This window comes from Nicotiana tabacum, chromosome 14 (genome assembly GCF_000715075.1).
Source record: "Nicotiana tabacum cultivar K326 chromosome 14, ASM71507v2, whole genome shotgun sequence".
Lineage (NCBI taxonomy): Eukaryota > Viridiplantae > Streptophyta > Magnoliopsida > Solanales > Solanaceae > Nicotiana > Nicotiana tabacum.
The window spans coordinates 20,921,892-20,941,989 of record NC_134093.1 but is presented as its reverse complement, the minus strand read 5'-3'; the positions used below and the strand labels follow the sequence as shown (position 1 = coordinate 20,941,989).

General features: G+C 36.4%; 1 protein-coding gene across 1 annotated transcript; it reads left to right on the top strand.

Annotated features, from left to right (window-relative positions):
* The first annotated feature begins 9,169 nt into the window (after positions 1–9,169).
* On the top strand, positions 9,170–12,046 carry LOC107808690 (3-isopropylmalate dehydratase large subunit, chloroplastic-like). Its single transcript, XM_075230367.1, has 5 exons — positions 9,170–10,000; positions 10,171–10,221; positions 11,121–11,253; positions 11,647–11,695; positions 11,775–12,046. The coding sequence occupies exons 1-5, from the start codon at positions 9,957–9,959 to the stop codon at positions 11,816–11,818; spliced, it is 321 nt and encodes a 106-aa protein (XP_075086468.1). The 5' UTR covers positions 9,170–9,956; the 3' UTR covers positions 11,819–12,046.
* The last annotated feature ends 8,052 nt before the right edge of the window (positions 12,047–20,098 follow it).

Below are 20,098 nucleotides of genomic sequence, written 5' to 3'. Positions count from 1 at the left end.
TTGTAGCCCCCGAGTCATACAGAATCTAAGATCATAACTGAGTCCTTTAATGAATCTGTGGACTCGCTCTTTGGTTGTAGGAACCAAAGTAAGGGTATGATGGGCTAACTCTTTAAACCTATTGGCACATTCTGACACCAGCATGGTGTCCTAACACAACCATTCAAACTTTGTGCGCCACGCATTACGGAAGGTCTGGGGAATAAACTCCCTCAAAAATATTTCTGAAAACTTAGCCCAAGTAGGCGGTGTTGCATTGGCTGGTCTGCCCTCTTCATAGACTTGCCACAAACACAGGTGGAGAATTATCTCTCCAAAGTCCAATTTCTTCCTTTGTTATGTTGACCCAACACCGCCGAGCTGACCATTTCTTCACATATTCCTCGATTCTTCCTTGGGGTAATACTCCCCCCTATTTGTACATGACGATCCCAATAAGAAAACTCTGTACTGACAAATCTTGGTACGAACCACGTAGCCCATAAGCTCATCAACCACTGTACTTCCTCTTAAGCACCCCATACTATCGCAACCAAGACGTTCACGTTGAATAGACCTTCTGTAAATTTGAAGTTGTTTCTCTAACTCCTTTGATACTGAAATATAGGATTATTAAGGACGCAGTCATACCCCAAGTCCCAACATTATCACCTGCAAAATCACAGGACTTAAACATGTGCAAATCTTGGGAAACTTTTTAGTACCACATATGTACATCTCAGGCCAGAACTGATATAACACATGACCCCGCAATATGTTCGTCTATAGTGGACTGCCCCACTTGGCATGAAGCCATAGGACACAATGTCTGATGATCCACAATACTAACCCTCACAGCTTGTACTCATCAACTAGATGCTAGAATCTGCTGCTCCCCCACATAAATCACTGAGTGATCCTTCAATACATCTGCATCTTCAGTCGGGACCACACGTTGAGACTATATTTGAGCATCCCTAGCTCCCTCGTAGTCTATCTACGACATCATAAATCGTCGGTGCACAGTTGATACCGAGTGCGCAATGGCATACACGAGTGGATGTAAATGAATATAAGATATATGCTTCAAGATGAATCAATATCGCACGATAAGGAATAAAAGAAGTGGGATTTCCTAATAGTTTCCATAGCCTCTCAAAGATAAGTACAGACGTCTCAGTACCGATCCGCAAGACTCTACTAAACCTGCTTATGACTTGTAGAACCCATGAACCTAGAGCTCTGATACCAAATTTTCACGACCCTAAATTCTCACATCCGGCACCGTGATAGTGCCTAACATTTCACTTGCTAGGCAAGCCAACATTGGAATAATTTCAACCATTTTTAACAGTTACAGTTGAAATAATAATAAATCAACTGAATATTTAATTTACTATGAATTAAAAATTTCCTATAATCCCAAAACCAGTAGTACAAGTCACACGCTCTACAGAGTTTACTAAAAAAATTTCTAAATATAATTGTTCCAGAACAGAATCAACAGTGCAGGAAAATATCAGAAGGTGACTCTGAGACCTGTGAACGCGACAACAGGTATACCTTAAGTCTCCACAATAATGTCCAATCAATTAGAAAGATTATCAACAACACTGAGGTACTTGGATCTGCACAAAAATGTGTAGAAGAGTAGCATGAGTACACCGCAGCGGTACCTAGTAAGTATCAAACCTAACCTCGATAGAGTAGTGACGAGGCTAGGTCAAGACACCTACCTGACATATAAACCTGTACAAAATATTACATAAAGCTAACAAGGAAATAATATCAATGTAAGGCCAATAACATAAGAATTTCCAATTCAAATCAACAATGAAAGCACGGATAGCAACGAGAAAACAATCAAGTAATTAAGCAACAACATAGTCAGAGTACAAATGACATATGAATGGGTTCAATTAAGGAATCATATGACCAATCAATCAATTAAATTAATTATAATGCATGCATTTCAACATAATTGCTCGAGGTATCACTCTTCGAAACCTCAATCATGATTCACACCTTCCAATTCTTACACATGTGGCATCTTGTGCCCACATCTTTCCGAATTATTTTTGCACGGCAAAATCCTCGTGCTACCATATATATAGTTTCCGTATCAATATCTACCAAGATGACCAATGAATAATTTAAACATACATAAATACAATTTTCAAATTGAATACAGTGAAGCATCAAATAAGTTATTGAACCAATTTAGGATTCAAATAAGGTAAAATAGTAGAGAGGTTGTGCAAATAGAATATCAAATTAGTTTAGTTTAGAAGTATATGAGATCCAATAAAAATATTGCATTTATACCAATTAAGACATTCAATCAAATTTTAACGAGCTAAATATGAGATTTATTAAAATAAAATGAAGTAACAATTGTTCACACAAATTACACGACGATAAGATAATGAGAAAGTTCAGGTATCAGTTAGAGTAAAAATATAATCATCAATTAATTTAGTAAATCTCCGAATAAGATATGAGTTTTATTTTTGAAAGACACACAAGTGGAAAAAATTAAAAAAAAAATGCATTCATTTACCTCTACTAAATTCTCAGCAACTTAACATAACACATATGATGCATGACTCACATAAAAAGTTCATATTATCCCATTTTTAAAATATTGACGGTTGATTAATTATGATCAAATACAATGAAGTGATTTTTTGAAATCACAGTAACCGTCCTAGCATGAAATGCATCATGAGAATCACAAATGGGAATTAACCTTAATTTCGCAATAATTTCATATTTCTACATTTGTTGAGGCGTGCAACCCGTTCCCATAGTATAATCCTTCAATTAAATTTCTTTGTGGTGTGCAACCCAATCCAACAGTATAATCTTTCAAATAAATTCCGTTGCGGCGTGCAACCCGATCCAATACAATATTAATCATGTCTCATGTGTCATTTTCATTTCTGTTGCAGCGTGCAACCCGCTCCCTAATATTAACATTCAACCAATCCGTTGCGACGTGCAATCCACTCCTCAAATTAAATATTAAACACATGTTGTGACGTGCAGCCCGCTCCTCAAGCAACATAAATTAAACAATTAATTTACAACCAACTACGGTGTACCACAAAATCAAAAGAAATAACGAGGCTACGCAAAGAAGTCACAACTAATGAAAAAGGTTACACGATAGCTCACGAAATAAAATAGCAAGGAAATGTCAATCCATAAGCCAATGTACAATTTATGAGCATCAATTGACAATTAAGGCATGTAGCAGGTAAAGCATGAATTCAACAAGTGGTTACAATCAACAATTGGCATATAAGGTAATCTTGACAACGAACATGGAACTTGTGCTAACAATTTCAAGTAAATCACGTACAAACAATTCTAACACAAAATATGTAGTCATGAAATGATAGTTACAATTAGTTACATGAAGGGAGCCTAACAGTCCAAACCGGTCAAATACTGAATATAGGTCATATACCCACTCGTCACCTTGCGCACACGACCTTCACATAATGCAAATGACACAATCATCTCAAATCCTAAGGGGTGGTTTCCCCCACACAAAGTTAGACAAGACACTTACCTTAACTGAGTTAGGCCGATATTCCAAAATGGTCTTCTCTCGTGAAATGACCTCCGGACGGCTCAAATCTGAAATTCGCCCCTTAATAATTTTACGATGGTCCACCACACTAAACAAATTTCAATCTAAAATAATGCAACACAATTGCACCAATATTAGTAAACAAATTTCCAGATTTTTGGTCATTTAGGCATTTTATCAAATACCTAGTGTACATAGCATTTTACTACCTTTAGTAATGGTGTTTCTTCATTCAACAATCCCTCTTTCCCATCAACAAGAGATACTAAATCATCCTTTGTCTACAAACATCATTCTTTATCACCATTACAATTATCAATGAACTCACATCTACCCAATTATTGCTAATTAATTCATTACAAAATCTCTACAACACCCAATAATCTAGTTTAAGTATTTATGGCTTCCAAGCACCATCCAATAAGTGTTAATACTTATTTCTTGCTCACATACTCATAATAAATTCATACATGTAAGTCTAAGGGTGAAGGATTACCTTTTGGAAGAGATCTTGCCAAAACCCTCTTTTGAATTCTTGAAGAGATTTCTTAAAGATCTAAGGATTCCATGGTTGATTGAGTTAGTTTTAGAGTGGAAATGATAGAATGAAACACCAAATTAGTAGGGATTACTCACCTTGGAGATGGGGGGAGTTGGAGGTCTTAAGAAAGTGGAGGAAACCCCCAAAATTCGGCCAAGAGGAATGGGAAAAAATGAACCCCGAAATGAGTATATAACATTTTGAGCGCCACAGGTAGCGTGGGGCGCTACTTGTGGCCCAATTTTCAGAACCTCAAAAATACCCAGCGCCAGGGCTAGCGTCCCACACTACCCTGGGCACTGGCGATGGGAAATCTTTTCTATCTCACTCGAAAATGGGCATAACTTTCTCATACGATGTCTGAATTCGACGGTTTTTTTTTGCTATGGCTCCGTAATTTCAATACAGATCTAATTCTTCAATCAAAACTGAATTTGGAGCTTATTTTCTTAATGTGATACCACTTATTCTTGAAGAAATGATATTGAAACATTCTAGAAATATCCAAATTTTACATTCGATGCTGAAATCTATCAAATCAAGTCCGATTGACCTCGAATTTTGTACACAAGTCATAAATGATATAACATACCTATAAATATTTCTATAACTGGATTCCGACCCTGATATCAATAGAGTCAACTCACAGTCAAACTTCCAAACCTTCAATTTCCAACTTTCGCCATTTCAAGCCAAAATTAACTACGGACTTCCAAATGAATATCCGGACACACTCCTAAGTCAAAAATCACCATACGAAACTATTTGAACTATAAATACTCCATTCCAGAGTCGTTTGCATAAAATTCAAACTCTTCAATCAACTCTTTTCTTTTAAGCTTCTTAAATAAGAACTATTCTTCCAATTGTTATCATGAATCGTCCGAAAACTAAACTCGACCACACACGCAAGTCATAATACGTATTACAAAGTTGTTCGAGATCTTAATCCATTGAACGAGATGCTAATTCTCAAAACGACAAGTCGGGTCGTTACAATAATATTAGAATTCATCACCAATAGTATAAAAAGGAAAAAGTAAGATAAAAACTCGTTTACGAATCTTCCGTCTTTCTCCTTGCTTGTACACTTAAGAGAGTGCACTCTTCCCGGTTCCACAATATCACAAAAACATATAATAAATTATCAATTGTAGAGTGGATATCAGAAGCTCCCTCACTATATCTTAGGTTGCGGGGAGGATCGATCGCGAACCTGGGTCCTCAATGCTGAAGGATCCTCCAATGTGACACCAAATGTGTCGACGACTGCTATTATCTCACCCTCTTAGTCGGAGCAGCCTCACCAACAACCACCTTTCGAACCTCTGTCGGCTCCTCAGTAGCACTCAAAGCAGGTAGCACTCAAAACGGATAACTCTACATCTCCCGGCTCCTTGAAGTCTGTCTAGACTCCAATGTGCTTTACCTGTCGCAATACATGAACTGCCTCGAGCATCACAGCGAACTGCTCTCGCATTCACTGATCTCTAGTCTCTTATGCGGCTAACAAAGCACGGTCTCGTGCCTCTAATCTACTCGCAACTGCTGAAGTGCTCCCTCCGAATCAGTGATGCGCTTACAATGTCCCTTTTTTTGTATAGTCAGTGTCGATGGGTCCTGAACAGAGCAAATATCATAGAATGCCAACTCTTTGCCTCTACATATCTCATCGTCCTCCTCAGTCAACTTGTATTTTCCAAGTAAAGTAGTCAATTTAGGCACAAGGTAGAGCATCCACCGCATGTTTTTCTTGGTCCTTGCCATTTGATTTCATAAGATAGCTCCAATGTTCACCACAATACCAGTCATCAGGGCATATACCAAGAATACCCGCTCCCAAATCACAATAGACTTGTGTGTTGCTGGCATCAATATGGTGCAGACCTAATTCAACCATGATCGAGCCTCTCTAGTCATGTACGTCTTTACCAACCCATAATTTTTCCTCCGCTTAGCTAATCCTAATCCCCAACACAAGATTACACTTATGTGGTCTAAGTCTGGCCTCTGATCTCTCCTTCAATACTCTGATTCGGATTGCAAGGGTTTGCGGTAGTACCTATTTATTGTCGTGGAGGAGATGTCAACCTCAGTCCCACAAACCTAAACAATATCATTGCCACAGTTAGTTTCCCAATTCGCATACAACTCACGCACAAGAGTCAAATTTGCCTCGCCCTTGAGAAAAATGTGTCCACCCATTCTTCTCTATTGCTCGCAAATTATTCGAGCAACTTGACTTGGTGGCCCCAAAGTTCAGTAGTCCCTCAAACAATAGTGGATTGATCTGTTTAGTCTTGATACTTGCTCATTTCGTCCACGCTCTTTTACTCACAGTGCTCTTCTCCCAAATGGACTTATCAACTGGAGCACTCGATTCCCGTTCACCTTCGGGATAACTGTCTTCTCTTCATCAGAGAGTCAGACTCTGACTCGATAATCATTTTTTCCTTGCCCTTCCATTTTACCTTTCGCTTCTTTGCTAGTGGTGGATTCGAAGCTCCCTCTCAAATTTGGGTTGGAACCTCTCTTGGCCATAATTGATGTGCCCTTTGTTGTGTCAGTGAGGGCTGCTTAGTGCTCAGATTGGTGGCCTCTGTGTCCACCACATAAGTTCCACTCTACTTATTGTCATGCCTCTCTTTTGTTCGTGCCTCCTTAGCACCCTTATCCACTATATTCTTGTCGGTTGGTGGTTTCTTTGGAGGTGGCTTACCACTACCACCTACTCCATGGCTTCGAGTTGGTATTTTAGAGATAGTTGTATTACCAGTATGGGGTGAAGGTAGGAGGGTAGCAAACGATAGAGACATAGAAAGAGAACGTGTGGGGGCTGGGGACTATCGCGCAAGAGAGAGGGAAAAAAAGAGTTTAAGTGACTATTAAACATGGAAAAAAAAAAGAGACAAAAACTAGAAAAAGAAGAAGAAAACATAAAAGAAAAAAGTGAAGTACACCTCTCGTGTCTTGATCCAGGCTAGTGAGCATTTATGTGCTAATATGCTTAAAGAAGAAGGGCCTATCATGTATTGGTTCGTTGCAAGACGTTTACTTGGTCATGATAAGAAGGTCTTTAAAAGTGAAGTGTAGTGTATTAAAGTGCTTAGGTGGGTTAGTCACTATTTTTTCCAAATATATCTCACCTATCCCTTAGCCTACATTATAACCTTTAAAGTCCTACCTGATCTGAGAATATGCGAACTTAAATTAGTCCAGTACTATACTTCGGGCAAGACTATGGTACGAACGTGGGTGGCATATGAGTTACTTTTGCGATAGTGAGCGAATTCTTTTGATTTGAGAGTCCTTAAAATACACTTGAACTTATATTTGAGTGTGTGGACTACTTTCTCTCTTTGGTTTGTTGGTGAGGGAATGTGATTTGCAAAGGATTGGTAAAGTCCTTGGTCTTTGAGTTGGCACAAGAAACGAGTCTTAGTATGGAATATATTGGAGTTAAATTTTGAGGTTAGGATGTTAGAAAGAGTCACACAACTATTTTAATTAGTCTTGGCATGACGTAAAACTTGAAGAAAAGTATGAATAGTGCGTATGCTAGGTTCTAAGTGTTGATATAAACCTTTGGCATTGGTGTGATGTTTGAGTAGATTTGAAAATTTATTTCTTGCAAATGTGCTTAATTTTAAGTTGCTCGAGGACGAGCAAAAGTCTAAGTGGGATAGTGATAAATGACTAAAAGTGCATATTTTTAAGTATGTTTTCATCTCATTTGTCGTGTGAGTTGCTGGAGATTACATGGTTTTTAAAGTGAAATATGCTCAATACGTGTTTTTTGTATGTAGGAGTAAGTTTGTGATAAGTGATCAAAAGATGTCGATTTGTTGTAGAAAGAAAAAGATGGAAGAATTGGGAGCTCGTCTATTCTCGCGCATGGTAAGAAAACAGACGCGGAAAAGGAGACAAGTGCATTCACAAAATAGTGAAGTGAAGTAAAGGCACGAATCACTTTGCGAAATGGAAGAATTTCAAAAACTGAGTCTGCGTCTATGGGCAAACGACGCGCGAGCGTAAACGCGGATTCCAGTTTTTCCCACCCGAGTTTGGATTGATTAGTTCCGCCCCTTACAGACCCTAAGTGATATAAATATATCAAAGAACAACTTTTTAAGGGTTACACGACATTTTTGAAGGAAAGAACAAGCAAGAAGCAAGGCAGAAGATTCGGAGACGAGTTTTTATCTTTCTTCTTTCTTTTTCGATTATCGGTGATTAATTATAGTATTGTAGTTATGCAACCAATTATGAGTAGCTAAACTCTTTTATCTAGGGTTTGATGGAACCTCTTGGTGGATGATATTTCATTGTGTTTAATATAAATTTGCCATTGGATTTTCTCTACCTGTTCAACTACGTTATTATTATTGTTGATTGAAGGACCCTCAATTGAGTGTGCCTATTTAGTGTGTATTACTTGGAAAAAAGTACATATTTAGGTAGTTGTTGAACAACATCACTCCTAACGTATGTGAGGAATCAATACGGCGGGTTTAGGAATAACGAAACCTTGGTGCGATCTTAGTGAGCGGTAAATTCTCGCTAGCTAGCGTAGTTCGTGAAAATACGTCTAGTAAATTGTGATAGTTGCTCAGAAGAGAATTACGACACCTGAAGTGCTCACGAATGGTAGAGAATACTTAGGTGAATTTATAGGAGACGTAGCGGGGAGTATTTCGATGATTGAGGAAATCATAACCCCTAGACTTTTCCAATCTTATCTACAACTTTTCCTTTATTAGTAATAAAATTACAGCATTTCAATTACTTTGCTTTTAGTTAGTAAACACTCAACTCATTACTTGACACTTCTGAAAGTTAATTGCGTGAATTCTTGCGAGACTAGTAGTTGTGATTAGTAGGTTAATTCCCCGTGGGATTCGACTCCGGGCTCATAAACATGAACTGTCACATACATGCTGCGCATGTTATATCACTCCGGATATAAGTACTATGTTTATATCTGCCTAGAATCTTTTGTACACAAATAATTATAATTTCTTTTATGTTTATACTGTTAAATATCACATACTATTGTAAAAAGTTTGTGTTATAAAAAAGTATGAGCTGCCGTTGATGGTCTATTTGAACTGCTTCAAGTTCTAATGAGTTACTGGTGATGCAAGCTTCTTCAAGTTAAGCAGCTGCTTCATTCTATGGTCTATAATAATTGGTTCACCTAGTTAGTCTAAATCTCCACGTTAAATGAAGATTGTGAGGTTTTACTTATGTATAAGACTAATTAGATTATTTATACTAATTTGTATGTGATTACTGACTTACTTCATCTCGAAGGTAGTCTAGGATTTCAAGTGAAGCGAATCAGACTTTGTTTTTGTAAAGGATTAATTAAACTACTTATGCTAATTTCTCTCCTATTAGATAGTCTATATCAGCCTTTTTTCGGCGGAAACAAACTTATAATGACGGGTTATCCTAGTATTATGGAAAAAGAGTAGACACAAAGCAGGAAGAAACATATCGCACTTTTTATATAGAGCATACATGTGAAATAAATGATGAATCATGTATCATTTCTTGTTAAATTTGACATCTTTGGTAGTCCCATAAAGTTTTCAGATTTCAATAGAAATCATTGTAATTTGGACATCCCCAGGTTATTGGTGAAATTTCGGTAGCTGGTGCAACATACAAAACAATGGAGTTTGTCGGTACTGCTGTTGAACGTTTAACAACAGGTTCATTGACTTTTCAGTGGATGTAACCGAGTTCCAATGTTTTGACTTATTAATACCTCTTTTCTAAAGATGGAAGAGAGAATGACGTTATGCAATATGGTTACTGAAGCTGGTGGAAAGAATGGTGTTATTCCAGCTGATAAAACAAGATATGACTATCTTTAGGTAAGTGAGACAAGTTGCTGATTCAACTTGTCCTCCCGCACAGCTGTTTGCTGCATATTGAACTATGCCTCCTGTCTTACATCTCTTGCTTATTCCCTTTAGCTTCTTGGTTGAGTGGAAGAAGACCAGTTCTTTGGCTAAGGAGCATCTTTCGTGTTTTCTTGTCACAGGGCAAGACTACCTGTGCGTTATGAACCTATCTACAGTGATGAGCACGCCAGGTAAACCACTTGTGTTTTCTGTAAGCGTTACCAGTGTCTCAAATTTCATTTTATGATTAGGAAAAAATTGTATATTTTTGGACTTCCTGCACTTCCAGTTCTCTGGTTTCACTATTAGTTGCCAACTTGATTCCTGTGACCAGCAAAGCATTATAATCAACTATACGTGAGTACTCATGTTAACAATGTCTCTTTAAGCATTAATTTATCTTTCTCCAGCTTTTTCATTTCATTTGTTGTTATTCTGTGATATACACAAGAGATTCATACTGAGGATATTTCTTAAATATTCTGAGACAAAAAAATTTGGCAACTTTATTTGCAGCGATATTGTTAGAGCCTGAAAAACAATTGAGACAAGTTAGGTTCTGTCTTAAAATGCAGTCTCCATTTTTCAACCTTAGTTTACTTAAGATTCAGTTGAAATGCTTGCTTTGTCATTTCTCATTCTGTCATGTAACATTCATAAAAACTAAGTACCTTCTACATTTCTTTATAGTTATTTCTTGTGAATTGCATATATTAGGTTTGCTTCCATATTTTCTTCTCAACAATTTAGGTTTGCTTCCGTTATTGCCAAAGTATTTGCAAAATATCTCACTGATTTTAATCCATTTCATTGGTAGGAACTGTAAGGAAAGTGTTAAGCTACCCTACATCTTTTAGGCATTTGATAAATAGGAAACTTATGGGACTTATACTCTTAGCCTTCCCTGCAAAATCAGTATCAGGAAAACTAGATCCTCTCTTTAACTTTCTTTTCTTATCGAATAGCACATGAAAGAACATGTTGTTTTTCTGATGTTCAAACATACAATTCTTTGTTCTAGAATAGAAGCGGCCATGCACTTATTTAAGTCATCTTGAAGTATCTTAATCTTTTCTTATGTACTCTTCAGCCTCATTCTCCTGATAATCGTGTTTTGGCAAGAAAATGCAAAGATGTTAAGATTGACAAGAGTATATATTGGATATTGTACTGGTGCAAAGACAGAGGACTTCAGCGCTGCTGCAAAACTTTTCCTAGCTTCTGTAAGATGATATCTCTTTCTCAAAATTTCAAATGTGAGCTTAGCTATTCATTCTGTACGTTGCACTTGTCTTCTGTAATTCCTTTAACTGCCTATTTAACTCAATCCTACAAAATGCATATCTGTATGCATGACTTACTGTTGGGATGCGAGGCTCTCAAAGGCATTTCTTGCACTTGTCCAACTACATCATATTCCTTTGTATTATTATAGAATATGCATTTTAGGTGGAAGTTTGGGATGTGATCTTTTTCTGACCATCTCTGAAAAATTGAACTGAACTTGAGGGGAAATGCCAGTTTTACAGGGGCGGCCAATTCTTTTTAGCATATTGCTCAGAAATTTTTTTGTTTGTTAAAGCTCTGTTACCTAACTGAGTTTTGCATCATTGCAGGGAAAGAAGGTCAAAGTTCCAATCATTCCTTGTCCCTGCTACTCGGAAGGTTTGTACTCTTAACATATTATTCAACGTGAATGTTATTGTGTCGTGCCATATGATGCAAAACTTTGGAATATTTTCAGGTGTGGATGGATTTATGTACTCTTCCAGTTCCAGAATCTGGTGACAAAACTTGTTCACAGAATTTTGAGGATGCCGGCTGTGATAAACCAGCAAGCAGAGGCGGATCCAGGATTCGAAGGTTGCGGGTGCCACCATATTATGCATACAGTATACATGTCAGTAGATACAAAGACAGATTAGGAATAATGGGTCGGTTCGGTTAGTTTTTGGTTAATTTGAATAGGTCTTTCATTCACAAAGCAAATAAATTCGATTTTAGTTTAAATTTTTAGCGCTTAATTTAAACACATTCTAAATAAAAATGCAAAAGAAAAATAACATTGCATGAAAGAGCGCCTCCAATATAAATATTTGCTTAAAGGGTACCTTAACTACACTATATTCTTTGTTTGACTAGATTAATTTACTTGTATTTTTCTTTGTTTATTTTTTCATTTTAATTGTTGAGTTATATGACAATTATTTTCAAAGAAAAACTTTCAACATTCAACATTCAACCTATGATATTCAACTCAAAACGACTATCAATCAAGCCATTTAATTTTTTTTCAAAACCCAATAGAAGATATTGCTCAAATTATATTCCAATATATAAATTAATATCGTTTCATTAAAAATAAAGAAATTATATTCTAATTAAAATCAATTAAAATTACTATAGAAAATAATTGTTTATAAAGTAAGGTATAATGATAGAAACAAAATGAGGACTGAAAGTTAAAAAAATGAAGAATAGAGGCTTAACAAGTAATAAAAGGAGGGAAAGAACCGAAAAAGAAGGAAAAGATATGAGGCCCTAGGGTTTAACTAAAAATAAAAGAAATCTTAATAAGTAGAAAAAAGGAAAAATCAAAGGAGCTGCTCCAACAGGGAATCGAACTTGCATTCTTGAGGCCAAGAAAAGCCTTCAATGGGAAGGCTAAACCAATGGCACCCACTTCCAATTTGTGATTTTTGGGTGCCATTCTATCCATTTATACGTTTTTTCACAGAGATATTATGTACATGGTAGAAATTTTAGCGAAGCGAGCGGGTGCCGTGGTACCCCTAACTTGCAACGTAGATACGCCCCTTCCAGCAAGTCCTAGCTGTGGTGCTTACTAGACACTGCGCAATATGCCTACTCGATTCTTCGTTCGTTCTTAACTATCATCTGTTGATCCCCGAACACGATCCCGGCTTAATTCCTTGGGGTTTTACTCATACTTCAAAGCTCCAAATCACTTGAATTCATTCCATAACATCTACATAGCTCGGAATCACTCCTACAAGGCATAAAACACACAATTAGTGCAAAACACTAACGATTAAAGCTCAAACTCAACTAAAGTGCAGTAAATTGAAATGTAATAATCGACTAAAACATGAGATTATAACCTGCCATCAACACTCGTGCACGCTTGAATGAACCTCAGGCAAGTTTCATACTTACTATAGAAACAAGTTGATAGTGGTCATAGGTCAATGATGAAGATCTAATATTCTTCAATATTTCCATCTTGCACTTAAGAATGAATGTGAACCACGATGTTTATACAGTGGAATTGCAGTTTATCTTAAAGCGCAATGCCTTATTCAATGAAGTCTAGTTGTAAATGTTTGTCATACCATTTTAGCATACTTCATATTGTAATTTAAATTATACTCCTACCTGCGTCAATAATGTGGTCTTTAGTTGATCGATTTGTCCTTACAAGATTAGCACATTCATCTTATGGCTAGTTCTTCAAGTTTCTTATTAACAATGAAATGAAAGGTCATTACTATATTGCAATGTGTAACAACTTGACCTCAACGAGCATTTTGATTTGCAGGTCTGTGTCTCAACCACAAATAGAAACTTCCCTAGACGAATAGGTCATAAGGAAAGGTCAAATTTATCTTGCATCTCCATATACAGCTGCAGCATCAGGATTAACTGGTCTCGTTACTGATCCCCGAGAGTTTTTGCTGTATAAATGCTTGATTATTCATGTTAAGGCGCGTTGAAGCTTGAACGTTTTGTATCTTAATCGTATACTTGAGGACTTTGTGTTTCAACGAAGTAAAGATTGGCAAAATGTAGGTTCCTCTAGTTCTCTTAGCTATAGTTACATTTATTTACTGGTGGAAAGTGAAAAGACAGAAACGTTGGCTAGTCACTCATGAGCCACTTGATTTAGCTTATGCCTTATCAGAAAGACTTGGTTCAAAGAGTAGAGGCGTTTCTTCATTACATTCGATTGGCTATTGTCTTATGTGAATGCACCAAGTTTACCACACGGTTAGTGTGTAGACGTGATGAATTGTGTGAATCGTCTCACTCAAAAGGTTAATGTCTCAATATAACCTCTCATATACTCCTGGACCTATGCATTTAAACTGTTAGAAAGTGAGCACTTTCATTTATTCGTTTAACTTGTGCACATTACATCACAAAAGATCGAAATCGATGTAATACATGAGGCATTATAAAGTACCAATCTAAACTATAGAATGACGATATCCTCGGTAAGTCAAGGAGCTGAGATATACCAAATCATTACAAGTTAATTAGGTATATAGTTATGTTTACCAGAAAAATTGCTGCATGTTTTTACAGTTGTTTTGATAAAGAAAAAGGGTTAAAGGCAAGTGAATCAAAAATGATTGTGAGCTAGTTTGAATTGTGTGAACCGTACAACAGTTTAAGACAAAAAATACAAAGAATCAACAAGACATGCTTAAGATATCAACCCAATAGAATTATACACTTTTTGTCTCTGATTCTGATGTCAGAGAGTTGATGAGAATGCCTCCAGTTGGCGCGGGGATCCCCGGGGCCAAACCATTTCAAGATGGCACCGTGACTTCAAGGGACCGGCTACCACTATATCAGATCTATTGGTCGAGGTCACCGGCTACGTCTCATATCTCTGTTGTACACCTGGTACGTCCGAATTTTTGCCCCATACAAGTTACTCCCTCTTGTTCCAGTTTTTGTGAACTTATTTTCTATTTGGTCTGTTTCAAAAAAAAATGACCCCTTTCTAAATTTGGTAATAATTTAACTTAAAATTATAATTCTATCCTTAATGGGAAGCTTTTATAACCATACAAATACTCTGGACCCCTTTTTGAGACAAATTATAAAAATCTTCATTTTTTCTTAAACTTTGTGTCCAGTCAAACATATTCACATAAATTAAAATGGAGGGAGTAGTTTTTTTAAATAGTTATGATATCTATAAGTTTCGTTTTTTGGGTACCAAAAAGTGCTACAATGGAAGGTAACTTTCATGATCTTTTTGAGATTTAGAAGTGACACAAAAACACAATAGTTGGTGACTCAGATATGAACTCAGATAGTTTCATCATTGTGTAGGGTTCCTATTGTTGGGAAAAAGTGGAAGCACAATGGATGGCGCATGAGGGTTTATGCAACTTTATGTTAGGAACCTCCTGGAAACTCTCTTCGCCACCCACCCAATTCCTTTTTTTTTTTTTTTTGTGTAAAAATAACACGGGTTAGCCAGTTTAATAGCCAGCGTTTGAAAAATTATTGAAAAAAAAGCTGTTGTTTTACTGAAACACGAAAAATTCTGGCATAATATACTGGATTGTGAAGCTCCTGTGTATAAACTTCCAACATATTATATTGGAACTCCAGCAGAAAAGTTCTAGCATAATATGCGGGATTATGGAGCTCATGCATATAAACTTCCAGCATATTAGGATGGAATTTCAGTACATTATAAAATTTCAGCATTTTATGCTGAAAGCTCATATGTAAAAATTTCGAACTCAAACATATTATGCTGGAATATTTCCGTATTTTTAAGAGTTTTTTGTTCATATTTTATCTTTACGTGAAAAAATGGCTAAATTTCGATTACTTTTGAAATTGTGGCTATTTTTTGTGAGCACCTAATTTTTGACTATATTTGAATTTTTGTCACCTTCTACTATTAAATATTTTTAGAAATTTAATATATATTTTTTAGCTTTGTTATATTTTTTTTATATATAGGGTAAGAGTTAAAAATAATTTAAAAGGTAAAAATAATTTGAGAGAAATTGTTTTTCTTCTTCTACGCTAAAAGAATTTCTACTTGTGTCATTCTTTCTTCGTCTTTCTTTCAAAAAATCCAGTAATTCATCGCCTAAAACACAACAAAAAAATACTTCAAAACATTCCTTTTCACACGCCAAACAGTGGAGTCGATAGTCGAGGTCGACAATTCCGTTGGAGCTCCGTTCACTAGCTTTGATGTTCTTTTTCGCTTATGCTTGTTCGACGTTCGTCTTAGTTATTGTACTTGTTCTTGGAAACTCATTTAATTGGAAATTTTGCATTCAAGGTTTATTCTTTCCTCTATTTTTTTAATCTTATTTCATGTGATTTTATTTATTTGTCTTTAAACTTTATAAATAATTATGTAAATTAGTCCTTAAAAGCTATATGCTTAATTATGTTTCTCGAAATATGGTATTCAAACTTGTTTTAAAGTTGGGAAAATTTGGACCCTAATAAGTTTGGGCTTCAATTATTGGGCTATAGGGTATTGGTATATGATGGTTTATTTATTCAAATATCTATAATCATACACTTCTTTCACAAGTAATTCCATAATTCATGACCTCACAATAATCTCAAAGTTTAGGAAGAATAATGAACATCGTTAGAGTGCTTTAGGCGCGCTTTTAATTAGTTTATCGCGATTATGTATACGTTCGTGTGGCATAATTATAATTTTCAAAATTAAAACAGAAGTATGTGTTCGCGCAACTTTGGTCAAAACAATTTTAATATAATAAAATGCTATTAATTGTGTACACATACGCGTAGCATGATTTTGGCGCAATAAACAAAACGGATTCACACACGTGATTCGTTTCAAAGATAATTCCATATTTTAATAATTAAAAGCGGATAGATAAAGCATGAAAACCAATAAATCACAGTTTATCCAAAATTAATTCAAGCCAAATGTAGTCAATAAAGCGACCGTGCAAGAACCACGAGACTCGTGGAATACCTTACACCTTCTCCCCGGTCAACAAAATTCCTTACCCGAACTTTATTTTCGCAGACCAATAATAATAGAGTCAAACCTTCATTTAACTAGGGATTCAAATAAAAGGTGACTTGGAACACCCAAAAAAATTAATTCCAAGTGGCGACTCTGTAAATAAAATAATCTCTACTCAAATTTATTGCTTTAATTGAAAAACCCCTTTAACCCATAATAATCCATAATACATATCTTTTTGGGGGGGTATAAAAGGGGTGTGACAGCTCTAGCGACTCTGTTGGGGGACCTCAACCAGAATTCAAGCTTGTACATATTGACTTTTATTTGGATTTATTAATTTTTGTATGTATTATAATTTATTGGTGCCTAATGTGCTACTTCCCCGCTTTTTACCGTTTTTATATTGTTGAATTGTACATATAAATTGTCTTCTCACGCACCCCTCTGAGTCTTGTTGAAATTAATTGGGCATTTGCTTGACAGAGCCCGTTTTCTTTGAGATAGCCGAGGTGCTTGTCACCCGGTGAAGGATTTAAGTCACACATATTTTAGGTGGGGAGTACCACCAGCCAAGCCGGAAAGCAATGCTACTGGTACGCTGACTCTTCTCGGCTCGAGTTGTCCCCTCGAGTAAGCCAGTCTAGATACCTTCTCCATTACGATTTAAACCTAGAAGAATAAATCCCATGCCGTATATTCCTAGTAGGTTCGCTTTATTTGCATCACGTGTATTTGACTTAGCAAGGGCCGGCACAGGGGCCGAGTTCTGTTTTAGGATAGGTACCTTGTTGAAACCATTATGTCATGTTATGTTCTATTTGTTGCATTATTTGGGAGGCTTGCATGTTGATCGACTTTAGCATAAATTAGTTGAATAAACAGAGAGAGAAAAAAAAAAGAAAAAATGATGTGGTCTAGCGCGAATAGTTTTTAAAGATTAATTTTCATAAAAATAAAAAGAAAAAAGAACATAGTCGGTTTTCACCGAACTACGCGGGTCTGATTCTCACCGGATGTGAGATACATAGGAAAACCTCATCGGTTCCAACCCCAATTTTAAAAAATCTAAAAATATTTTCATTTAATTCCTTCTTTAGAAGTTTTTCCTTAGAAAATCCCAAATAAAACAAAATTTAAAACCCAAAATATTTTCTTTCTTTTTAGAAGTCTTTCATTCGAAAAAGAAAATCAAATAAAAATCCAAAAATATGTTTTTTTTCTTCTTTAGAAGTCTTTCTTCGAAAAACATAAAATAAAATTCAAAATTAAAAAAAAAAAAAAAATTCTTTCTTCTTTAGAAGTCTTTCTTTTCAAAAGTTTTAAAAACAAATTAAAAAATAAAAAAAATTAAAATCCAAAAATATTTTCTTTACTCTTAAAGAAGTTTTCCTTTCAAAAATTCCCCTCCAAAAAAAATCAAAACTCAAATATATGTTCCATGTTAGAAGTTTTAGTGATCTGTTTTGTGTTTAAGTAAAAAAAAAAAAAAAGGAAACAAAGGTTAGTTTATTCACTTTATTCTTGATCTTCTCTTGAACTACATAATGATCTGATTCATGCGGGATCATGATACATAGGCAATCCCCATCAGATTCGATCATAGCCATAAACAAATTAAGTAAAAAAATAAACCGAAAAAAAAAAAGAAACAAAATTGAGTGAAAAGGAAAGAATAGAGTGACCAAAAAAAATAACAGAGAAAAACAAAGAGCGAAAAATAACAAAAAGAGAGGGGAAAAAAAAAAGCCTCCCCAGAAGGAATCAGTTCACCCCTGTTGGTGAATAATACTCGAGCTTGTTCCAAAAGCTAATCAGGCTAGGTCTACTGCAGCCAGTAGCCCCGAACCGGCCAAACTCTGAGTCCTCCTCGCACCAGGCTAATGCTAGATGTGAATACCACTCTGGAGCAGTGGGACATAATACAGAAGACTGTTGGACTCTTAAGACAGCAGTGAAAGACCTCATCGAGGTCAAGGCAATAGCACTTAGGGATGAAGAGGCCCCTAATATGATGAACAATCCTTTGCCTACTCACACCAATGGGCCAGTAGCCGGAATGATCTGTGAAGATGGGGAATTTGATCCGGCACTAAAGGCCATTGCAACCATTGCTGAGACAGAAGAAAATCCAAAAAATAGTCGTCAAGCCTGAAAGTCCCCCATGAGACGGGAATCTCGGTAGCCGATCTTGCCGTTTTTTCTGCGTCTGGATTATTTCAGGGTGTAATCTGGATGTTTTACTTTAGAATTTGAAAGTTCAAAGTTCATAGATTTTGAATTAGGGTATGACTCGTGGTTTTTGAGTTGTTTGAGGTGATTTGAAGGTTCGACTAAGTTCGTATGATGTTTTGGGACTTGATGATATGTTTGGTTGAGGTCCTGGGGGAGGGGGGAGGGTGAGTTTCAGGATGGTTTCGGATCATTTCTCCTTGTTTTGCAACTGCTGTAACTGATATCTGGTATTGTTCTTCGCGAACGCGAAGGGTCTCACGCGTTCGCGAAGAAGTATTTTGGACTGCTGGGATTTGCCCATCGCGAATGCGATGAAGAAGCCGCGAACCCGAAGAAGGAGATGAGGAAAGCCTACGTGAACGCGAGTGGGCAGACACGAACGCGAAGAGGAAAGGGAGTTGGGGGCCTGCCTGGCGTTAAGCCTTCGCGAACGCAACTCGTGTCTCGCGAACGCGAAGGGCAGAGGTCGGAAGGTATCGCGAACGCGATGAGGATATCGCGAACGCAAAGAAGGAATCTGGGCAGCACATTTTTTTGTGCTTCGCGAACGCGAAAAAGGCCTATCTAGGCAGAATTAAAAGTCCCAAAAATGGGGGTTTGAGTTCATAACTCAAAATCTAATTGGGAGCTCGGTAGAAGGCGATTTTCGGAGAGATTCTTGCGTGGGTGTTTGGGGTAAGTGATTCTTATCCAGTTTTGATTAATTTCCATGATTATATCTTTGAATCCATCATTTAATTCAGATTTAATGGAGGAAAAATTAATATTTTTGTAAAATTTTCCAAAAACGAAAATTTAAGATTTGAAGCTCGAGTTGTTATTGGAATTCGATAAAATTGGTATGGTTGAACTCGTATCGGAATGGGTGTTCGGATTTCATGAAAAATATGTCGGGTTCCGAGGGGCGAGTCCCGCGTTGACTTTTTGGAATAAATTTTTAAGTCGACGTTTTATTATCCGGAATTATTTTCGATAAATTTTAATGAAGTTATACAACTGATCTGAATAGATTTGAGTAGTTCGGAAGCCAATTCAAGCAAGAAGGCGATTTTGGAATATTGGCATAACTTCTAAAAGGTAAGTGTCTTGCTTAACCT

Coding starts and splice junctions, on each gene's coding strand:
- LOC107808690 (XM_075230367.1), top strand. CDS start 9,957: ATGGTGTTATTCCAGCTGATAAAACAAGATATGACTATCTTTAG. Junction 10,001..10,170: donor CAAGATATGACTATCTTTAG/GTAAGTGAGACA, acceptor TTCTTGTCACAG/GGCAAGACTACCTGTGCGTT. Junction 10,222..11,120: donor TACAGTGATGAGCACGCCAG/GTAAACCACTTG, acceptor TGTACTCTTCAG/CCTCATTCTCCTGATAATCG.